The 25,823-nt window shown below is 34.2% G+C and overlaps 1 protein-coding gene across 17 annotated transcripts in view; it reads right to left on the bottom strand.

The window, feature by feature from the left end:
* The window catches only part of SOX6 (SRY-box transcription factor 6), a 626,712-nt gene that overhangs the window by 324,403 nt on the left and 276,486 nt on the right, over positions 1-25,823 (bottom strand). For all 17 annotated transcript variants that reach the window (XM_040495726.1, XM_040495729.1, XM_040495727.1 and 14 more), the window contains one exon: positions 19,169-19,376. In XM_040495726.1, coding sequence (XP_040351660.1) covers positions 19,169-19,376 — 208 coding nt within the window. The remainder of the gene's footprint in view (positions 1-19,168; positions 19,377-25,823) is intronic.

Raw genomic sequence — 25,823 nt, 5'->3', positions numbered from 1 at the left:
TTAGAGCCCAGTCGCTGTGGGCTTTGTTTCCCGTATTGAATTTGGTTCATCACCCAGTAATATATGTTATGTACCCTCAGATAAGGGATAATATGCTAGGTACAGAAACTGAAATAAAATCTGAATCCAGAAGACTACATTTGAAACCACACAAGAACCTTTCTTCTTCCCTCATCAGCTTCTCTTCCCTAACATCATCACCTGAACTCGTCATTAAACTGAGAAAGCAGTCCTGAATTCCATTTTTCTTCATGATATCACACCAATTTCATTTTCTACCTCTCAGAGATACAGACTTATATGAAATAAGATTTAAAGAAGGAGCAATACAATGAATGAGAAAGCAGTATCTACACAACCGGACATAATATTGCCAGTAGGCTGTACTTTTATCCTACTTCTTTTAAAGTTTATTTATTATTTCAAGAGAGGGTGAGTGAGCATGCACGAGCAGGGGAAGGGCAGAGGGAGAGAGAGAATCCCAAGCACAGAGCCCGAAGAGGGGCTAGATCTCAGGAACCCATGAGATCATGACCTGAGCCAACATGAAGAGTCGGACACTTAACTGACTGAGGCACCCAGGCATCCCTTTCATCCTACTTCTTGATCAGTTTATCCATTATTTTTACCCTTTTAAAGACAATTATTGATCATGAAGATGGCTGAAAATATGTTTCCCAGTTAGAAGATGATTTCAGAGTATCATATAGCGTAAGCTACAGCACAGTATGATATTCTACAATATAATATGGTATAGCTCCTATATCATAGTTTCAATCTTCAGTGTTCATCAGAAATACCTGGTGAGCTTGTTAAAACATGGGTTTCTGGGCCCCGTCCCAGACTTTCTGATTCAGTAGGGAAGAGGTGAGCCCAAGAATCTGCATTTCTAACAAGTTCCAAGGTGATGTCAATGCTACTGACAATGTGAACCACTGGCCTATAAAATTGAGTTTACCTGAACAGATAAGACACACATGACCTGTATTGACCTATTGTTGCTTCTCTCCTTTTAGAAGAACAGAATGACAGATCACAGAGCTTTCGCATGTGGAACAAATGTGATGCCACCTAAAAGCTGCAATGACTAATCCCAATGAGTTCTTCTAGGAGTTTCATGGCTTCAGGTATCACATTTAGGAGTTTTATTTTTGTGTACGGTATAAGAAAGTTGTCCACTTTCATTCTTCTGCATGTAACTGTCCAGTTTTCCCAATGCCATTTGTTGAAGAGACTGCCTTTTCCCCACTGTATATTCTTGCTTCCTTCATCATAGATTAATTGATCATATAAGTGAGGGTTTATTTATGGGCTCTCTATTCTGTTCCGTTGATCTATGTGTCTATTTTTATGCCTGTACCATACTGTTTTGCTTACTACAGCTTTGTAGTATATCTTGAAATCTGGGAGTGTGATACCTCCAATTTTCTCAAAATTGCTTTGGCTATTCGGGGTCTTTTGTAGTTCCATAAAAATTTTGGTATTATTTGTTCTAGTTCTATGAAAATGTTGGTATTTTGATAGGGGTTGCATTAAATCTACAGGTTGCTTTGGGTGGTGAACATTTTAATGATATTGGTTCTTCCAATTCATGAGCATGGAGTATCTTTCCACTTGTTGTGTGCCTTGTTGAATCCCTTTCATCAGTGTTTTATAGTTTCAGAGTATAGACCTTTCACTTCCTTGGTTAAGTTTATTTAATGTTAGGTATTTGACTATTTTTGGTGCCACTGTAAAGGAGGTTATTTTCTTAATTTCTCTTTCTGCTACTTCATTATTAGTGTGTAGAAATGCAACAGATTTCTATACATTAATTTTGTATCCTATGATTTTACTAAATTCACTTAATGAGTTCTAATAGTTTTTCATGGAGTTTTTAGGGTTTTCTATATATAGTATCATATCATCTACAAGTAGTAAAAGTTTCACTTCTTCCTTACCAATTAGGATGCTTTTCATTTCTTTGACATTGGTTGTAGAAACATTTTTCTAGATATGCCTCCTCAGACAAGGGAAACAAAAGCAAAATTAAACTATTGGGACTATACCAAAATAAAAAAGATTTTGCACAGCAAAGGAAACCATCAACAAAACGGAAAGGCAACCTACTGAATGGGAGATCTTTGCAAATGATATACCCTCTAAGGGGTTAATATCTAAAATATATAAAGAACTTATAGAACTCAACACCAAAAAAACCCAATTAATCCAATTAAAAAATGGGCAAAGGACCTGAACAGACATTTTTCCAAAGAGGACACATAGGTGGCCAATAGACACATGAAATGATGCTCAATATCACTAACAACCAGAGAAATGCAAACCAAAACTACAATGAGATATCACCTTACACCTGTCGGAATGGTTAAAATAAAAAATAATAAGAAATAACAAGTGTTGGTGAGGATGTGGAGAAAAAGGAATCTTCATTCACCGTTGGTGGGAAAGTAGTTGGTGCAGCCACTGTGAGAAACAGTATGGAGGTTCCTCAAAAAATTAAAACTAGAATTACTATTTGATTCAGTAATTCCACTTCTGGGTATTACCCAAAGAATACAAAAATAGTAATTCAAAAAGACATGTGTACCCCTATATTTACTGCAGCATCATTTACAATGGCAAAAATATGAAAGTTATCCAAATGTCCATTCATAGATTAATGGATAAAGAAGTAATATATATACATATATATAATTATTTTATATACATATATAATTATTCCATATATATATATATATATATATATATATATATATATATATAATGGAATATTACTCAGCCACAAAAAAGAATAAGATCTTGCCATTTGTAACAATGGAGGAACCTAGAGTATAATGCTAAGTGAATTAAGGCAGAGAAAGAAAAATGCCACATTATTTCACTCAGATGTGGGATTTAAGCAATAAACAAACAAAAAGAAAAAAGAGATTAAAAAAACCCCACAACTCTTAAATACAAAGAATAAACTGGTGGTTGCAAGAGGGGAGGTGGTAGAAGGAAGGATAAAATAGATTAAGGAGATTAAGAATACACTTATCTTGATGAGCACTGAGTAATGTATAGAATTGTTGAATCATTATATTGTATACCTGAAACTAATATAAGAGTATATGTTAATTATTCTTCACTTTAAAAAGGCAGGGCAGCTAAAGGGTACTCCTGTCTCCTAATTTCCAGGATAGTCAGTCTTATATCTGCCTACTTGATGTATCTACTTTCACAGAATGTTCAGACTCAGTATGTCTAAACCCAAACCTTCTCCCTAAACTTTCTCATCTATCTATATTCACCATCTTAATAGCCTCATCACCTAATCTCTCTGCTAAGTTACTTCAATCTTCTTTGTCTTTCTCCCCAACCTCATACCCTACATCTGATAAGCAACTTCAAATATATACCTAAAAGCTGATTCCTCAGCTCTATCCCCTGCGACTGCCTTAATTGTTTAGACTCTTATTAGTACATATGTAGTCCATTAAAATGGCCTAGTAGCAAATATTCCTTCATTTGGCCTTCCTTGCCTCTTTCCAACTGATAGTCAAAATGCCACAAGTTTCTTTTATAAGAAATGTGTCCAATTATATTATGTGTCCTCTTACTTAAACTTCTCAGATGCTCCCTACTACCCAAAAGATAAAATTCAAACTCTTTAGAATGGCTTCAATCTATTTTTTCACTCATATCTCCTGCCCAGCCACACTGAACCTCTGAATTCACCAAACTCATGGGTTTATTCATACCATTGAAACTTTATACAATGCTATTCTCTCTATCTGGGATTCTATTATATCTCTTGGCCACTATGAATACCTTACAATTCATCAAAATCCACCTCAAATGTATATAAAACCCTTCCTAGATCTCCTAGATAAAATGACAGCCCTCTTTTGTATTCCCACAGCATTTTATAACAACTTCTACTATAGCACTTATTCTAATATAAGTACTCTATGTGTGTATGTTTCCTAGCTATGAGTTACTAAAAAAAAAAAACAGTATTTATTCATCTCTGCATTCATGTTCTCTTCCTCCTCCTCTTTCTCCACTTTTACCTCTCCCCACCTGAGGCCCACTATACTACCAGATGAAAGAGCTTAATAAATGCTTATGGAAATAATGAGCATATATATGTATGTATTTAAATGTGTATATGTATGTTTAGTTTAAATAAAGAGGCACCTCCTAAAAATTGAATCTATTTATCTCCATTGAATCACAGTAGTATTCATCTTTCTGAAACCTTTTATAAATCAACGGATTTTTAAATATTATACGTATATTATATACTAAGAACTATATTAGGCATTGTGAAGATAGACTCAAAGATATGGTCTGTGTCCTCAAGGAAATTAAAATCTTCAAGTGAGACAAAATTGATAAACAGAAAATAACACTTTCATCTTTGTCATGAATCAACTGAGCACATTTTTGCAGTTGTGTGTGTTCTGTATTATGTTCCATTGACCAATGTGTCTACTTTTCTGCCCAAACCACATTGTTTTGCTTGTTGTAACTATACTTTAGGCCTTGATATTGGGTAGAGTGATTCCCCACATCTTATTCTTCTTTGTCAAGATTATCTCAGTTATTCTAGGACCTGCCCTTTCTATATAAATTTTGGAATAAGCTTGTCTATGCACATGAAAGTCTTACTGGAATTTTGATAGAAATTTCATTAAATATATACGTTATTTGGGGAAGAACTGACATCTTTACCGTGTTGAGTCTTCCAACCCATGACATTGTATGTGTTGCCATTTATTTAGGTTTTCTTTGATTTCTTTTGTCAGCATTTTGTCATTTATCAGATCCTGCACATACCTTACATATATACCTAAACTCTTCATTTTATTTGGAGCAACTCTAAATAGTATTGTGTTTTTAACTTCAGTTTTCATATGTCCATTGCTAATATATAAAATTGTGATTGATTTTTATGTATCAATCTTGTATCTTATGACCTCGCTCACTCAAAATGAAACCTAAACTTCACACCTTATCTAAAAATGTGACCTTAAGGGCACCTGAGTGGCTCAGTTGGTTAAGTGTCCAATTCTTGATTTCAGCTCAGGTTGTGATCTCATGGTCATGGGATCAAGCTCCACATTGGGCTCAGTAGTGGGCAAGGAGCCTGCTTAAGATTCTTTCTCTCCCTCTTTCTGCCTCTCTCTCTCTCTGAAATTAAAAAAAAAAAAAAAGAAAATAGAAAATGTGACCTAAATCTCACACCTAATACAAAACTTGACTCTAAATAGATTATAGGCTTAAAAGTAAAATGTTAAACTATAAGTATTTTAGAAAAATGTTTAGAATATAGGGGTAGGCCAAGTGTTATTAGACTTGACACCATCATCCATAAAATTAAAAATTGCTCAACTGTACCTCCTCAAATGTGTCAACTTCTGTTCTGTGAAAGCCTATGTAAAAAGGATTAAAAGGCAAACTACAGACTGGGAGAAAATATTTGCAAACCACATATCCAACACAGGACTAGTATCTATAGTAATAAAGAGCTCTCCTAACTCAACAGTAAAAAACTATGCAATTAAAAAATTTACAAAAAGACATGAATAGACATTTCACCAAAGAGGATAGATAAACAGATGGTGAACAAGCACATAAAATGATGTTCAACATCATTAGCCATAAGAGAAATACAACACAAAGCCACGTTGAGATATTACTACACACTATCAGGAGGGCTAAAATAAACATAACAAAACCAAATTCTGGCAAAGATGCAGAGAAACTAGATCACTGGTGGGAATGTAAACTAGATCATCGCCGGTGTAAATGTAAAATGGTAAAGCTATTCTGAAATAACCGGCAGTTTCTTATAGAACGAAACACCAATTACCATACAACCCAGCAACTGTACTCCTGGGCATGAATTCCAGAGAATTGAAAACTTATGTTCATACAACTTTATGTTGCAGCAACTTTATTTGTAATAGCCGAAAACTGAACTGTGAATTTATGCCTTTCAACTGGTGACTGGTTAAACAAACTGTGATAGATACACATGATACATATCATTGGATACTGTTCAGCAATAAAAAATATTATGAACTATTGATATATGCAACAGCATGGGTGAATCTCCAGGGAATTATTCTGAACTTTAAAAAAGCTAATTGCAAAAACGCACATACTGTGTGAGTTCATTTATATAACATCTTTGAAATGACAAAAGTTAGAACTGAAGAACATACTAGTGGTTGCCAGGGAATTGGGATAGAGGGTGAGAAGTGTAAAGAGTGGAAGATAGGTGCATGTGGTTATAAAAAAGGAACAGAAGGAATCCTTGTGGTGTTGGAGCTACTCAATTATCTTGATTGTGGTGGTAGATACGTGAACCTATATATGTAATTTACAGGTGATAAAATTGTGTAGAACTTAATATACACATATCCAAACACAACTGAGTAGAATTAAAACTGGAGGAATAGGAGTGAAATCAGTGGACTGTATCAATGGCAATAACTTGGATGTGATATTGTATGATAGTTTTACAAAATGTTACCACTGGGGGAAAAGAGGCCAAGTGTACACTGGATCTCTCGGTATTATTTCTTACAACTACATGTTAACCTATAATGATTGCAATAAATATCTCATTCTGAAAAACAGCAAGCAATATAATTAAAGGTATAATTTATTGATAAATGGAGGGATATTCAGTTTTTTCCAGCTTTATTGAGGCATAATTGACAAATACAATTGTAAGATATCTAAAGTACACAACATGATGATTTGATATATGTATATATTTGGAAGGATTCCCCCATTCATCATCTCACCTATTTACTATTTTGGCAGGGAGAGGCATAAGAACATTTAAGTTCTACTCTGCTATTTTTTACTAATTTAAGCAAATTTCAATTATACAATACAGTGTTATTAAAGATAGCCACCATATTATACACGATATCTTCAAAACATTCATCTTATAACTGAAAGTTTGTGTACTTTTACCAATCTCTCTCTATTTCTCCCACCCCCTAGAACCTGAAACCACTTTTCTACTTGCGATTTCCATGAGTTTGATTTCTTTTTGGTTCCATAGATCTTAGAGAAGTAGAAAGTTATGAGGGCTAAAGTAGTTAGCAGAAGACTAGATGTGATCTGGTTTAGTATATCATAAAATAGGCAGATGGCAAATTTAGATAAGCAGAGGAGAGATGCAAGGTTATTCTGGGTAGGAGGGATAATGGCTGAGCATGAAGTATGCTGGACAAAATAACAATTCAACTTCAACACAGGGCTGACTTGCTAGATAAGAAAGCTTGTCATGAGATTGTTACATCTTCAAGTTTCTTAATCAAAATGTTCAGTAGAGAAAGATTACAAATGGACCCCCATGAATCAAATTCTAATGATGGGTAGTGGCTCTAATGTGACTAAGGAATGTCCATGTTATCGTCACATCAAAGCAAAAGGAAAAAGCACAGCAGATGTGGGAGATAATATATATTACTGTTAGAAAAAGAATTTTAAGCTAGAAAAAAAAATAATCAAAGCTAGTCCCCATTGGGTACCAAGAATACCCCTGACCTCTGAAGCTATTACTGACAGCAAGTAAAGAGTGGAATAGCCAGAGTGAAAGACAGTGACTCTCAGTTTTCATCATAGTTTGAAATAATTATGTATTCACTTGTGTAACTTCATGGAAAGGGTTCTAGTCCTGCATACACTTATTGTGAGACGAGAACTTAAAGGCTGTAGTTTCAGAATAGTTAGGAAATGTATGTCTAATCTAGTGGATAACAGAAAATGGAATCACATCTGGAATTACATTCCCATTGGCAGCTGACTTTTAAATAGTAAATGTGCACCAATATAGGGAAGAAAAAGGCCACAAAAAGGGAAATTCCTTTGATTTCCTATATTGACTTGTAATATTATAAAAGACAAAGGTATGGTTAAGAGAGGCCTGAGTGTAGAAAGAAAGAAGACACAAGAAAAGCAAGGTAAGAACAAGAGTCATGACTTCAAATCATTTAACAACCTTCACTCATTTATTCAATCAACAAACATTTAATAAGGATCTTGTGTTCTGGTCACTATCAGGCACTGGGAGTACAGCAGTGGACAAATCAGAGAGGGTCTCTGCTGTCACTGACTTTCCCCCTTTAGCAGAGTGAGAGAGACAATAAGGAAGACAAATAAACAAGAGGATATTAGGTAGTGAAAAATGCTAAGGTGAAAATTGAACAGAGCAATATAGTAAAGAGTAACGGGGTCTATTTAAGATTTAAAGGTTAAGTAAGGCTTCCCTGAAGAAATGGTAATTAAGCTGAGATCTGAATGACAAGAAGGAGGCAACATACATGGATCTCAAGGAAAATCATTCTAGATACATGGAAAATCAAGTACAAAGGGACTAAGACATGCTTGAGGGAAAAACAAACAAACAAACCAGACCAATATAGCTGGAATGGCCTAAGAAAAAGGTAAAATAACATAAAATGAGCCTTGAAAGCCAGAGTACAGTGTTTTGGATCTTAAGCAATGAATTTTATTCTAAGCATAATAGAGATTAATGACCATTGACCTGATACCAATGCTCCAATGCTAGTAAAATGCCTAAACCCTCTGACTATCATGAAGAAGTAAAGGGGGCATAATTCTAACCAACTGAAGTTAAATTCTAATGTAACTGGAAGTTTACTTGGAACTGAGATCAGACTTTCTGCTATTGGTCAGAATGGGGATTTAAAGGTTAAATAAAAATAATGAAAAAATAAAATTAATACATAAGCCTTTTGTACACATGAGATTTGAGTCAATAATATTTATAAACAAACAACATTAACTTATTGCTGTCCTCTGTATTCCAAAATGACACTGAATCACTATAGGTGGTAAAATCAAACACTATCAAAAATATCAAAGGATAATTTTTTGGACTTTGTACATTAGGTACATGATGCAATTTCCCCCAGTCTCTTTCTTCTACCTGAAAACAAAGAGAGATAGCTCCAAAATAACATGTTGCTTATGCAATAATTTTTAAATTCTCCATCTCTCCCATCTATGACACAGCAAAAAATTAAAGATAAGAGGTATTTCTGATGCGTCTGCTAAAAAGTTCCAATTAAACAAATTACAGCTGCATTACAGAGTGGAATGGACCCCAGTGTACACAGTTTGTTAGCTACTCTAAAGAATGCCCATTAACTCTAGGGCGCCTTCATTCACAAGTCATACATTAGCATAGTGATTCTGCTGCTGTTGTTGCTGCCGCATGGTTTTTGTTGCAAATAATTCAATACTTTGTCACATTTTTCATAGTTATTTTTCATAGTTTCATTATACCTTCAATTTTTATCTAACCATTTATTTGTATTTACACATTTTCAATTCATTATCTGAAAGCAATTAGGGATGCCCACAGGCCTCTAACTTCTGCACTCCCAATGCTAGTGGATGGTCTGTATATTATGACTTCATTGTGGAAGTTGTCTGGTCTCTCAGTGATGGCTCCTGAGTTATACTTAAACCCTCAAAACATAAATTAAGAAAGCTATGATAGGTCTAGGTGTCACAGTTATTCAGCATTAAACCATAGCCTTATATAGTTAATAATTATGGCTATAAATTCCCTTGAAGGCCCAGACCAAAGGCAGAATTATTTACCTTTACCTTCTTCTGGATCATGGTATCCTACCAATACTACCTTCTGTTTGCCAATCTCTCAAACCATATATGGCACTTTCTGAGCCAATTATCCATGGTTTTGTCTGTAAGTACTTCATTGGACAGTGTCACACACCAAAATTGGATGGTACTTTTTATTGCTATATTCATGAAGACTATCACATCAGAAAAAAGAGACTGGGAATAAAAAAGGGCAATTTCAAGCATAATAAAAGAAAAATGAGTCCAAGATTGATCAGGATGACTTTTAGCCTGAAAATAGTTTGAAAAAGAAAATCACTGATAGTGCTGAAATTGAGATACAAATTCTAGAAGAAAATCAAAGCAGCACAGAATTTTAGAATTTGGCTTTTAATGATAGACTAATGTCTATAATTTCTGAATTAAGAAATGTTTGCTAAGATCAATCAATTAACTAATTAATTAATTATTAGGTACTACCCTAGTAAGTTACCAGAGTCAGGACAAGAACATGTACCAAATCGAGGTCAGTACATCAATGGATTCTCAAATTAAGTATTCTAAGGAAAAGGTAAAGACTTCCAGGTAATAAGTCAACTGGCTAGAAAACTATTTCAATATTAATGGCTAGATAGAATAGTGGCAATAATCAACAGACTTGCTAGTCAAATCTGGAATTTGAAGTAGGCATTGAAGAAAAAAAGTGATTGTGAAGCTGAGATGGTTACAGATCAGGAATTTCTTTAATTCAAATACCACACCAAACTGGAAACGTCAATAAGGAGTCAAAATGGGAAAACAGTGTTCCCTAACAAATCTAGTAATCATAGTTCAGTGAGAGAATGACAATACACTTGTGCTCACAGTTGAAAGAAATGTTGAAGATATTCTATTAAGATACAACAAAAGAAAAAGGAAAATTGCAGTGAAGGGTCCATCAAAGGCTCTTGTGAACTTCTGAAAAGCTCAATGATAAAAAGAAACCTGTACTAGACATTTTGAGGAAGGTGGAACCAAAAGGTATAGGCAGTTAAGTTAAAGCTTTCAAGGATTATAATACACACACACACACACACACACACACACACACACACACACACTGTAGCCCCAACTTCTTTCTGTAATGTTTTCCAACAGAATGGAAAAAGAATACAAAAATTGGTCAACAGCAACTCCACTCCTGGGAATAACTCATGCACATGTGCAGCAGAAGACAGGTGCAAGAATGTTCACAGCATCATTGTTTGTACTAGCAGAAAATGATAGCATCCAAATGCCCAGAGACAGTAGACAGGAGACTATATTCTGGACTATCATTCTAGGGAACAACACATGGAATATCATATGAAAATGAAAATGAACCAGACACAGCAAAATTGTGTGAGCTGTATGCAGCAACATTGAGCTTAAAATATAATTATGAGTATAAAAAACAAGACATAGAAGGTTATGGTATAGTACCATTTTTACAAAGTCCTAAAACAAAGCTAAACAACAATATTTTGGGACACATAAAACTGTTTTAAAACAAAAGGGGAAATGATAAACACAAAGTTCTGGCAATAGTTACATCTAGGTAGAAAACAGAGATTGGACAGGTGAACAAAACAGGCAGATTCAGTAGTGTTACTAATTTATATTAAGTTGGATGATGAATTCACAGGCATTTTTTTTGTATGTCCTATACTATGTATCACATATCACATAATAAATACATGTTTAAATTTACCATTTCCTTTTATATTCATTTTTCTTTGCATTTTATATACATATTATAAAAGTAAAAGAATTTGAATCTAAAAACCACCCTTCCTATTACTTTTAAGAATCCCAAAATAAATCCTGAATTAGTCAATCTAATTAATTTTCAATGAAAGAAATGTGAAATGACAATGATCATTCAAACTCTACAGGTTCAAAAACCGTGTAAGAATATGGCTTATTTAATAAACCATCAGAAAGCTGCATCCTTTTTCTAAACAACAAAATACCAGGAGAGCACCTTCTTGCTTCCCAGGTAAATAGGAGAAAAAGTCAAAAGCAATTGCCTGTATCTGTTCTTAACATTCTTCGAGAAAGAGCTTTAAGAAAAGAACGTTTAAATCTGCAGAAATAGAAATGGACCAACAAATATGAAGTATCTGTTCAAGGTACAGGCACACAAAATGAAGTTAAGAAAAAGATTCAACCAACTAGTATGTTGCCAACACTGTAAATGGGAGTTGTAAAACAAGAGCAAATTAAAATAACCAAGATTTGTCCAGAACGCCTGGGCCTCACCGGATTCAGCCTGATTATATCCTTTATAAAGTTATATGAGAGGATGTCCAGTTTCCAGAGTATTAGAAAGCAAATATACTTAACACAAAAACAAACCAAACATAATGATTTTCATAATTCAAACACCAGTAGTTCTAGCACATTGTAATCCCTAATTGGAAAATACTGTCAGAAACTATGTTTATTTAAACTATCTGTACTAGATTGCATTTGCTATGAATATGCTACAAACTCTTTAAAACAGGAGCGAGGACACAAATATCATAAGAAGGAAAGATGCAGTGTTTTAAAAAGAAGAAAAAATGAAATGAAGTTGCATCAGCATTGCTCTGAATACCTGATTGCTTCTTCACTTAGATTATGAGTGATGTTGGGGAACTTCAGCATTGAAATGACTTGAAATTTCCAACTTATTTGAAATAATAATTCTGGGGGCATTTGTAATGAATACTTAATGTGTTTCTTATGCAAAATCCAAAGCCATTCCTATAACCTCCATGAATGAGAAATATAAAGAAGGGTCTGGATCTCGAATTCTAAATGCTTCACCAATATAACCCTTCAATCACAACAGTGGCAAACCTAACATCCATAAATTTTGCCTTAAAAAATTCTTTTGATGCTCTAGCATGGTATGAAAGTTAAACTTTTTTTTTAGCATGAGCTTTTAATAGATTTTTTTTTTCTCTAACAAAAACACATTGCTCTTAACTGGGTACTATCTGAAAACCTCATCCAAGGCTCTACCAACCTCTCTCACTGACAACATCATATTCCGCATATTTCTCAGCAGGGAAGATTGGCTTCCAGTGGGGAAATTTTACTATCAGCCTTTCCAAAAAGCCTGAAAGGAGAGTTAAACTGAATTGCTCTTCCAGAAAACAGGAACATCATTGCTGTCAAATGCTAAATCCCCTAACACCATGGGACATTTCCTATGATTCTGTCTGTGGCCAAAAAAAAAAAAAAAAAAAAAAAAAAAAGAGAGAGAGATTCCTTTAATATTTCCCTCAAAAATGTTTCTTTCAATAATAACAATAGCAACAGTAGTAATAATTACAATTATAGAAGCTATGTGTTTTATCTATTTAATGTGTGAAATCCTCACACAACCCTGCAAAGTAGGTACCATTCATCTAGTTTTACAGATGAGAGAACTGAAGCACAAAAGGACTAAGTCATTTGTTCAAGGTCATACAGCTAGAAAGTAACGTTGGTTACATTTATTGAACACTTACTATATGCTGGTAATGCTCTAAATGCTTTAGTTGAATTAACTAAATCCTGATCCTATGACAGCACTATAATTATGTCCAATTTCTGATTGAGAAAAGTGAGGCACAGAGAGGTAGGTGCCCTATGTCATGCCCCTGGTAAATGATGAACTGAATTTCAAACATAGGCAGTCTAGCTCCAGAGCCCACATTCTCAATCAGTAGACTCTACGGTCCCTCTAAATAATAGAATTTATGGTCAAACACAGATCTAGCTCACTCAGAAACATGATTTTCAAAACTGAGTTTCCCCATTGCTGAAACTACATGACATTCCCTCTTTAGCACAGCAACAGCAATCAGATAAGCAATACATACCAACATATATCCTAACTAAATATAATTCAGTAAAAATATATGTAAAAATCCAAATTATTGTTTAGAGATGTGAATAATGATAATAATCTGTCAGATATACACATAAACACGTGTTCATTCTTGTGCAGGGTAACAGCTGCATAATCCATTGGAAAGCCTATCCCACCAGGAATCCAAAGCTCAAATGCTCCTCCTGCCCTTTCTCCACATACACAGTCAAATGAAACCACATACTTTCTCCATCATGATAGCTTGTGGCACACAATTGCACTGGACAAATACTCTAATTTCTGTCCAAAGTATATTCTATGCAACTGTACCGATCCTGCATACTTTCCATTAAGTTTACAGCCTCTATCAAAGAGAGTTCACTCATTCAAATGTTTCTATCTAGCTACAAACTATATCACTCCTTTTTGATCAAAATAATTATTACCTAAAGAATACGTCTTTTAAAAGAGCCAAAAAGTTGGAAAGAAGATTTTATTTTGTCAGAGAGTTAAGGTTTATATCATTGTATCCCTTTCTCTCCAAGCTCACATGCCTCCAGAACCTGACCCAAACCGGTTTACCCAGCCTAGGATCATATACTTAGTAGTATGATACACAAGACATGATAGTGGCTGAAGCACTATTATTAAAGAGAGATTAAAACAGCTGTACATTATGCTGAAGCACTCACTCTTCCCTTTACAAACAGACGGTCCTGGATTACAAGCAGCACTTGACCATTTAAATCACGACAACAACCAGATTTAACCAGCTGGGCCATATTCTCCTAGGCAATGCCTGTTGACCTCCTCAGTCGCAGCTGCTCAAATGAAATTCTCATTAGACAACTTATTTTCAGAAGCCAAAGGACTCTCTGATTAAATATATGTATTTAGATATAGAAGTCCTTTTTAAAGTATTCATTTTCTGACAACTGTCGCTTATGTTAGAGCCCAGCAACATTGGCAACACGATGGGTGATACAAGGATAACTAAAATTCATCATTTAATCACAGCTGAAGGATTTTTATCTTGGAAGCATTTTAACCTCAACCTATAATCAAAGTCTTTCTGCATACTCTACCCACCAATATCAACAGTATTTTAAAAGGTAGATTCTGTATTCATTCTATCCATCTATCCATGTATCTATCTATCTATCTATCTATCTATCTATCTATCTACCTACCTATCTATCATCTATCTTCCTACATACCTATGACCAAAAAATCAAGGTTACATTTACAAAAAAACAGAAACCTTGTCTATTTTCCCACAAATCTCACTTTCAGAAGAGGCACTTCAGACAGAACACCTTTGTTCATCACTGTTTCAGCAATCCAGTCAAATCATTGCTCTGAAGAAGGCATTTCTTGAGGGATGGCAGATAAAACACTGGACAATTATTTGGCTGATGAAAGGATCTGCCTGTAAGAGAATAACTTTCCTAATGCTATGTGAAGAGTTTTGTTTTATCATGTAGATATTGTTTTAAAATAGACCATAATAAATGAACTTTTAATAGATCAGTTCCGGTATAGGAGGGGAAGTGAGGGGGAAGGCTTTTAGCCTGATAGAGTCAAAACATTCTCCAGGACAAGAATGACTCAGGAAAAGTCATTTATTATGTCAATCACACAGGCTTGTCATTCATGAGGTATGGCCTTCAAACCAGGAAATAGAGGTGAGAGAGAGGTGAGTAAGCTCTTTTGAAAGCTCTGCTATGTCCCATGGGATAAGAGCTGTCCCACATAAGGAGAGGGACATGGGGGCTTTAAAGGGTCAAAGCCAGGCAAATGTTGGAGCTATTACACCTCCTTAGACCTGAAAAACAGCTGTCATAGAATCAGAAATTCTGTTATACTATTCTGTACTACTTCTCCAAGCAGGTCATTAAATTAGGAAACAAACTCAAAAAATAGAAATCTTCATGGCTCCCATCTCCAAAACATGTTCCTCTATTTTTTTTTTTTATTAATTGTATTAACACCCTCCTATTCACATAAGGTTTTAAAAACCCTGAGCAACATTTGAACCATTCCTCTCCCTTGGTCTCCTCATTTAAATGTCAACTCCTAACAATTCTATCTCCTAATAACTCTCCCATATGCACCCCTTCCTCTTTTCTCATTTCTACAGAATTCAGGGAACTTGGATGGTGAACCTGGTTGGAAAAAATTCTTTTTCACTAACCTCTAATTGAAAATTTGCACTTCCTCAAATTGTGGATGCAGGCAGCAAGCCATAAAATATTGGTAGTGATACTGTAACTGATAGAATTATAATGTATTTTTAGATCGCGCTGAACTTGTTAACGATATCTCAAAATGTCTTTTATGTTTATCACTACTTTAAAATTTTGATATTTTGAGTCCATCCATTAGATCTTGTTGTTTAATACATTAGTAAAGTAGCACTTTCTACCATATCACAAAATTATAAAATTATTTAATATTTTAATATAATTCATTTTCTTTGTAATCCCGTGTATTTTACTTTATTTAAACTAAAAAATAACCTGTAGGCACCAGACTACCAAAGGAATCCAAGGCAAAAAAAAAAAAAAAAAAAGTAAACAGATAAGAATTCCTCAGTTCTAATACAGCACCTTGTAAAATAAAAAGAAAATTTACATAAAAGTAATCATGATACTATGTAGTTCTTGATTAGAACTATAAATACATACATATGATGAACTATAAAATATTGTATAAGCATATTGTTTTTCATAAAAATTCATAGAGCCTTGGCATTAGGAAAAGACCAATCTCCTGTCCCCTAGCCCTATTAAAATGGCAATTAAGATTGCCACAAGCCTCCAAGGGCAATTTATTATCTTCCATATATGGACAGGTACAACTGTTAGACAATCTTGTTATAAATGATAATCTGGTTCCTTGCAACTTCTTGTCACTGATCTTCATTCTATCGCTATGGAGCTACATAGAATGAACCCAATTCTTCCTCCACATGACTTTAATCTTTAAAGACAACCATCCTGTCATCCTTGATCTATTTTCTCTGGGATTAATAATACTAGTTCCTTCAAACATCCCTCTTATTATATAATTGTATGTCTGTTATCATGTCACCTGTTCTCCTCTGAGAATATCCCAATGCTTTCCAGTCCCTCTTAAAGTATGGTAATTCTCAACCCGACACAATAATTTAGATGCATTCTATTGAGCAGAGAGTTCAATGGGACTACCACTTCTTGAATGCTACATACTGTAATTCTAGTAATGCTGACTGAGGCAGCATTGGCAAATTTTGGGCAATATTCATCATGTGGACCCCAGTGCACTTTCTGCCACATAAACCTCATAAGCTTTTTAAAAAATTCCTATGTCTGCTACTCGAATTTCCTTCAGTAATTATTTGTGCAGCTAGGAGTTTTGGTCATACTCTCTGGACTTGACAATAAGATCTATTAAATTTTATCTTGATGGGTCAGTTTTAAGTTCACATTTTCGGTTTGTCAAAACCTTTTGAGCTTTGTTTCTTTCATACATTATATTCAGCATTCCTTCCAGATTTGTAGAATGTGTAAGTTTGAAGAACCTACTTTTATCACTTCATATTTATATTTAATATACACATTAATACACACTAAAAAATGCCTGGTTTTCTGATGCCTAAAGTGTATATAGTTTATATACTGAAAACAAATTTCAGTAAAGCACATAAAAATATTCTTTGATAGTAGGAATATAGTGAGTGATAAAGTACTCTTAAATGAGAGGTCTCATCTTGCAAATGCCTCTCTTGTATCAAACCTTCGACACACAGTAATAAGGAGAAAGAACGGAAAACTAACCATGACTTGCAAGATAAAAATTATTTCAAATTCTCCTGGAGTCCACACCAAAAAAAATCATCACAAATCAATTTCTTTATTTTTACATTAAAGAGTTCTCTAAAGTATCTTGAAACCCTCTTTCTTATGGAACTAAAACCATCTTTTTGGAAATCATAATTAAAAATAATCTAGCAATCTCAATCAGACATTATTGATCTGACAGCCTCAATCATTCTAGAACATAGCCAAGTAGGGGAAAATAAAGTGTCTGAGCAGGGAGAAGCCCATGCACTAAAAATCATGTATATTACCCAGAATCTCTAAGCAACTCACCCAGATATATATATATGTATATTTTACACATGGTCCAGTGGTCATGATCATATATTTTCATAATTTATAAATGAAAAATGAAAGAAATTAGAAATTTTTCACAACAAAGCAAAAAGTAACAGCCTGAAACCTGTTATTGAAAAAGGAGAAACCAACACACACACACACACACACACACGCATGCACCGAAAAAAATATCTATATCAAGCAGACACAAGCATTCCAAAGTTTCATAATTACAGAGAAATAACCATAAGGCCAAACAGTCCTAATTATCTCAATGATTTCTAGGGGCATCATTTCATTATAGCATGATAAAATAATTGACATTTATAATATGACAATCATCACAATACCCCAAGTTTATGTAGTTTACTGTTCATAAGAGACTTCTATATTCATTATTATAGTTAATTCTCAAAACTTTTGAGTTTCCAAGTCAAGTATTAGTACCATCCCAAATTTTACATTTTGTGGCTCAGGGAGACTGAAGAATTAATGCAGGGTCACGTAATTGTTAGATTGGAGTCCATAGTCTATTGCATCATGATCCTGAGTCATCAAAAAGCATTTACATTTGTGCCATATAATCTGGTTGGTAAGTTAGGTAAGTGTGTAATACATTTTAGAAACTCCTTTTGTGTTGATGTGATGGACACATCCACAAAAATTGATTTGAAACTTTTAAACTTTTAAGCCGTTAGAGGAATAAAATTAAGTTATATGAAAAATTCCCTTATATCCCCATTTCTTGATAGTGTCACAGAAGTCTAAATTTAACTTATGATGTTAGCAATAAATACAGAACCATTAACTGCCCTACATTTCAAAGTCTAAAATCTATACATAAAGAATGAAAGGACACACATAAGTATAGCAGTCACTTAGGCTTGATTTATTCAATTTAACAATATTATGATAGAGTCTTTTTTCATTTGTTTTTTAGGACCTACATGAACCTAAGTGGACTCTTGAGAGAGTGGAGAAGGTAGGTGAGATGTGGGATGCTGCAACAGATGTCATGTGTCACAGCACTTCTCCCTTGAGCATTTAGCTTTCACAATATTAGAAACTTCAATTCTCAATTCTACAACATTTGAAGGTGAAAGAATAATATTTATAAATTTGTAATATTTATAAAAATGATAAATAAATTAGTTTTTTGTTTGTTTGTTTTTTCTTTTTAAACAGTTGGTCTTTTCATAATAAAACACTATCCATTAAAAGGAAGTGAAGGAGAGAAATGAAAAATTAAGTTGCAGCTGCAAAAGTTCCCATACTACATCTTTTTCAAGGGTAAGGCTTGCAGTTAGTTTAAAACCTTAATTTGTTATCATAAGAACCAAATAAAATGCACAAAGTTTAGAAAAATGGAGCTATCTGCTTAATACTTTCAATGGATCACAATCTGCCATCACCATGGTAACCTCTGAATAACTTTTTCCTAGCTAGTGCCAATTACGCACTGCTTTGGCCCTTGAAATCCCACACATTTTTTAAAAGGCCTGGAATCTTTAAAAGAATAAAGCCCAACAGTTAAGTCCACACATACCCTCTTGTTCAGTCCGAGTCATTTCCTCAAGCTTCTTCTGTTTCAGTGTGTCCACCACATCGGCAAGGCTTCCTTTGCGGCGTTCTGGGGTTCCAAAAGTAACACTGGTCATTATCTCGCGGTCCCGACTCCCTTCGTCAGGCTTATGTGGTGAGGTAGAGGTATTTCGGAAGGAATATAGGGAACATAACTTATTATTCTCTGACTCCTAGAAAAACAAAATAAAATAAAACCATTAGAACATTTGTTTCTCTGCATATCGTTGGAGAAAAATCCCAAACTCAGAATGACAGCATATGAGGCTTAGATGAACAAATATTAAGCCGTCTCTGCTTTAAAAATACTAAACATGAAAGAAGCAATTATCAAAAGAACTACCCTGAAATTGCAGATTCAAACTGTTTTTTTTTTATTAGAAACCAATCCAAGTGGTTCAAAAACTTCATCTTAATATGGACACTTTACTTATTGTTACACCTTTCATTTAAAATAGTTTGGATTCAATAATTATTAATTGTTAAGCTGGACAAAGTTTTCCTTTCCTTTGGCACTTTTGTTAAATGCTCTTCCCACAGCCTAAAAATATGTACATCACAATAACATTATCCTTGGATTTAGAACCAAAAGAGAAATTAGCTTCAATATCCAATATTAATTATTCAACAGAAAACATATAAAACATCTAAATCAGTGCCACAAAGTTAGCCAACCGGAATATTTTTGTGCACTAGGGTTTGAGCAGAATCTTTTTTTTTTTTTTTCCTAGCTACACAACTGTCAAAGTTACAAAAGCCTCATTCTATTCCTTATCTTCACCACTTGTATTTTAGCACATAGTCACACACATTTAAAAGTGGTTTACTTTCATGGTTTTTTTTGTTTGGTTGGTTGTTTTTAAAAAGGCTGAGTTTGTTACAGAAATATTTGCACAAGAATTACTTCACAGTACAGAGAAGTTAGCTAACTGGTAAGAGGGTCAGATTCATCTGCAAGGAAAAAATGCAAATCAGACTGAAAATAATAAACACCTAAAAGTTTACAGGAAGAAAATGTTTTTATATCTCTCTAAATCAGAACTGAGTGTTGGAAACCACTATTATTTAGCCATCACCCATCAGTAACCTTACATTCACCTTATCTGTCTGAGCGTGGGTTTTCTCTTGCCCAACAAAAAACTATGTAAAGGAGCTAGTCTTTGTGATTCTCATCAGAAGCGTGGCAATTGTAATTGCTCCTATATCTCTCTCCTTTTTCACAAAGAAGCCCAGCAAGCTTTAAGAAGTAGAGGAAGAAATATGAGGCAAAAGTTACAGTAATAACTGGTACGGAAAGGGGGAGAAAAGGAAAATGGAGCGTAGAGAAGTAAGTTTCCATATAAATTAAATGAGATTACTATACTCAATAAATGCTAGGCATTTAGTATTTTTATCATTGTACAAGGTAGGAATAAAACTTATTTTCAGGGTTGTTGGGATTATTATTAAGTAACAATTACTTGCAATATGTCACTAGGCACTGACATAGGCAGTGGATAAAATCATCAATGACTTAAATCATATAAGTCATCTTATACCAACCTTAGGAACAATGGAAAGGTGTGAATTTTACTATTTCTGGCCCTCACTTTTTAACTTTCTAAAACTTAAGGAATGATGGTCTCATGAATGGAGACCTATAGGCAATTCATCTGAGTAAAGTGGTACTAAGTCCAAACACTTATAATGAAGAGAGTACTGTTGGATAAAAGCCAATAATGCCAAGTTAGGAAAAAACAAAAAAACAAAAAACTTGACAAAGGATCTATAGTTTTGTTTTGTTTAGTTTTGCTTTTTTTTTTAACTTTTAAGTAAGTTTTATTAAGGAAAAAAGAAGCTCAACTTATTATGTAATTTCCTAAAAACAAAACAGGTCCTAGGAAATTCAGTTTGAGGAAAGATGCCCAATGATATCTGTCGAGTCTTGCTGCATGTTACTGCAGCACAGCTGTGGAGGAGAGATTTGAGACAGTATTTGGTCTCAAAGCAATAGTCCTCAAACTTCAATGTTTAGAATTCCCTACAAGTATGTTAAAATGCAGATTCCCTCACCTCCCTCTATACTGCCAAGAGTAGGGCCCAGGAATGTGAAGTTTGATGAACATCCTAAGTGATTCTGATGTATAGGTCCTTTAATTCTCATTCCCTATGAAGGCAATAAAATAAATGTGCTTTGCCTTAATGTTATAATATGGATATAATTACGAACATTTTTAAGAAGGCCAGTTACTTGTGATTTTTAAAAATTACATAAAAGAGATTACTTCTCTTCTTTTGTTCTTTCTTGTGAAAACACCACTGTATAACATGACTGAACAAATGAACATCACAAAAGCCAAGCATATGGGGCCTGAGTTAGCATTAGTTCTTTCAAAGACAATTTACTATAAATTTGTTTTCTCCCAACCTCAGTGGCATCAACAAGCCTAACAGTGAAGATCATTTTTGAAATATTATTTAAGAGGATCCCAGTCCCAACATAAGAAATAGAATAACATTGATTCAGATTATCTAAAGCATTTTTTTTTGCTGGAAATGAATTAAATACAATACAATATTATATGCAGATGACTGAAAAACCACACAGTAGTACAAAAAAAAAATCATCAGGCAAAGTGTGTAGAAAACATAAGCAATTTTCACAAATTAGGAATATTTAATTAAGATGTTTCCATGTCTGAAGGGATAGAAAAGTAAATATTAAAAGCAAATAAAAAAAATCACACTTCCATGTGAAGTGATGGATTCTAACTAAACTTATTATGGTAATCATTTCACAATACATACATATATCAAATAATTACATTGTACACTTTAATACAATGTTATTGTCAGTTACATCTCAATAAACTGGAAAAAACATATTAAAATAAATATTGCTCAGATTTTTCAGAAGTTGTTATTCAAAACTGATTGCTCAGCAGTGGCAATAAAAAGATGTTAAACTTAAATAGCCTTCTCATGGTACTGTGAATATATCAAATATATACATTTCTGAGCTTTTGTGCTTCATGTTCCTTTCCTCTAGAATGGCCCACATTCTCTTTGACTATTCACTCAACCCACTCCTCAAAGCTCAGATCAAACTGCATTTCATCCTTGAAGTCCTGCCTGACTATCCTGGGCCTCACTACCCTCCTACCCCCTGAAATACACATTGAAGCACTTAATCAGAACCACACAACTTAGCATTTAATAATATACTACAATAAATTATTCATTACTATTTTGCATGTATTAGTCATATTTGCAACTAAATTTTAACACTTGAAGGATTGGGGCCATGTCTCATGTTTCTTCAATATGCCCCCAGAGCATCCAACAAAATGTTAAGTACATCACCAGCTGCTGAACTTGAAACAACTCCTCACCAAATATGTCAAGAATAATAAAAAAAATACTGGTAGGAGTAAAGATTTGTTCTAATAGTGACAGGATTGCTTATTTAAGCAAAATATTGAGAACTGAAACATTAAAAAAATAAAGGATTTATTTAATAAACGATGACATAGCGACACAATGGAATACCACACAGCCATTAAAAACAATATTATATACGCTGAATATAGTGTTGTTTATAGTGATGAACCATTAGGGGCAACTTGCATATCCAATTGTAGGGATCATTTGAGGGCATTATGGTTTGGTCCAGATGGTAGAATAATTTGATATTATTAAAAATCATATTTTTGCAGAAAATGTAGTGACATCGGGGAATATTCATAACGTATTGTTAGTGAAAAGCATGTTGGTGAGAAACACCAGTATACATTTTTTTAGGAAGAGTTATATACAGAAGAAAAGACATCAGAATGTCCAACAAAATGTTAACAGTCCTCTGAGTATTGGGATAATAGGTAGTTTTAATTTTCTTTTTGAAGTCATCCATATTTTGCAAATATTCTATTATAAATACTATTTTTAAAGAGAAAATAAATATTGTTGTCAAGGTTGAATACGAATACCAAAAAATGTTGTAGAAATAATTTATTTACAAATAAATATGTATTAAATGGGAAAAAAAGGATAATTGTAGTTAGATTAGTACATAACCTCAATTTTGGTGGATGTGTGCATAAGGGTAAACATGGCTACAAAACAAACAAACAAGACACTGGGAGATATACACCAAACCATTTATAGTGATCTCTCAATGGCAATGAGATTACTGGTAATTTTTATTTCCTTTTGCTTTATGTGTTTTCTAACTTATCATTGATGAACACAGTTTATGTAATAAAGAAAAACAAAAATAATTTTATGAAGGGATTCTTGAAGGAAATATAAAATAGAATTTAAGAGAAAAAAATCAGTCTTCTTGAAGATATCTAGAGAGTTAGTATATTATAATTTCCCTGAATTTGAACCCAGAAAAATAATCAAGCCTCTCAAATAGTATTTTCTAATAAATTTAATTATTTAAAAAGGAATCCTTACAATCTAGATCCTTATCATTATCATCCATTGTTTCCCATTTGCCCTCAAAAGATGCACAAAATCAATCTATTTTCTCTTCTGTAAATTAGAGTTGTTCAAATATCTTAAGGGAGGGATTGAATTAATAGTCCTTTTCTAGGTGACACTCCTCCAGTTTCTATACCCATTTCCCATCTGACATGATTACCAGACCCTTCATCATTCTCCTCTGATTCAATCGAGTCTCTAGATGTTGTTCTAAAAATGGGTTGCCAAGAACTGAATACCAAAGTTCCATATCTTCATTTGCAGCAAGAAGAAAAGTGACACTCAGAAGGTCATGTAGCTTCCTTCATGTCACACAGGTAGAACTGGCAGAACTAGTTTAAAACCCAAATGTAGGTTTTCTGACTCTAAATCCAGTGCTTTTCCCATTCCGCAAGGCCATAATAAAGTCACTCTCAACAGTAAAAGATGCCACAATTCCAATAACACCTACCTTCTAAATATTTTTTTTTTTTTACCTTGCATTGCCAGAGAGGAACTTTACCTACTTTGAGACAGGAATTCCACTTTGTTATTAACCCTAATCTAAGAGTTACCAAGAAGTACCCTATATTAGTTATCTATTGTATAAAAATCACCCTAAGACAGGGCTTAAAACAATAATAATCATTTATTCTTTTTTTAATGGTTTCTGTGGATCAGGAATTTGGGAGCATCTGGACTGGGTGATTCTGTCTCAAGATCTCCCATGAGGTTGCCAGTAAGTCAGTGGCTAAGGTTGGAGTCATCTCAAAGCTTCTTTACTCACAAATGGGAGCACTTCAAGAGTGTGGAGCTGGAAGCTGGGGTTTCTTGGACATCTGCCTCTATCTCTATGTGATCCCTTCATATGATCTTTCTCTCCAAGATTTTAGCTTCAGACTAGTTGGACTTGTTACATGGTAGCTCAGATTGCCAAGGGTGCATACCCCTACAAAGAGTCAGATGAAAGCTATATCACTATTTCTAACCTAGTCTGAAGAGTCATGCCATGTGACTGTCAGTGCAATCTATTCAATAGTAAGACACCAAAGCTGGCACATAGTCAAGAGGGTGGGACTTAGACTCTGCCTTTCTATGGGATGGAGTTAATATTATATCTTCAAATAGTTGCTGTAAGAAATGAATAGTATATAAAGTGCTCAGAACAATGATAACTACTCTTACTAAATTCAAATGCCCTTTGTCCAATAGTCTTGTGTTTCCATTTTTAATTCTGAAAATACAGTCATGATGACCACTGGCACCATTTTTAGGTTTTAATTTATTCTTGTTCATCTAAGTATAATAATAAATACTACATGACATTACTCTTTTCTATATCAATGCTCAAAAAATCACAAACTAATATAAAGTCATCCCAAACAAATTCCAAGACCTGACCCCTCACAAAACCCCAGTAACCTTAACATTGGTAATTAGCTTTTTCTAGGGATACTTTCTATCAATTCCCACTTAACCTAACTGCATATGGGTTATCTCCGTTCTGTCCTGGAGCAGCTACAGTACACTACTGCTCTAATTCATCTGGGTTGCCAACTGCACCTTGACCAAGAATATGAAAGGGTAGTCATAACTGCAAACAGAGGAGAACTGTAGGCTGAGGTTGCAAAAGTCAGACAAGATGTCAGGAACCGAGACAAGCAAAGACCATAGGTCAGGAATGGAATCTTGCCCTACATAATGGAGTTGAAACCTACATACAAATGGAAGTCACTGGTGCTGGGAGAAATGATTAGGAAATAGCCTCTCTATGCAGCTGCATGAATCAACTTCCCTACCTGCTGCCCAACCTAACTGTAGGGACAGAATATTACCCTCTCTTACTCTTTCCTCCACCCACTAGCAAGGCTGAATTAAATGTGTCCAGTCTTATTGCACTCCTGTTGTCATTTTGTTTTTGTTTTTGTTTTCCATTTCAGTTATACTGCTTTTCCAATTACAGCTTTATCCTCATTCTAGTCTACCTGCCCCTCCCCAGATAAGATTATTGGGATACCAAATTATAGGTTTGTCCCTGATTTCTGACAGCCTCCAGTCTACAGCAAGATTCTGTTTCCTTAAACCCTACCTCAAATCATTCAAACAAAACCCAAATCCTACAAAATGTTCTTTTGAATACTTTCTTACTGAGGCATTCGATGATTCCCTGTGGTGTG

Source organism: Herpailurus yagouaroundi, unplaced genomic scaffold, assembly GCF_014898765.1.
Source record: "Herpailurus yagouaroundi ecotype Mexico unplaced genomic scaffold, PumYag 187, whole genome shotgun sequence".
Taxonomy (NCBI): Eukaryota; Metazoa; Chordata; class Mammalia; order Carnivora; family Felidae; genus Herpailurus; species Herpailurus yagouaroundi.
The sequence above is the reverse complement of the archived record's forward strand: the minus strand, read 5'-3'. Positions and strand labels throughout refer to the sequence as shown.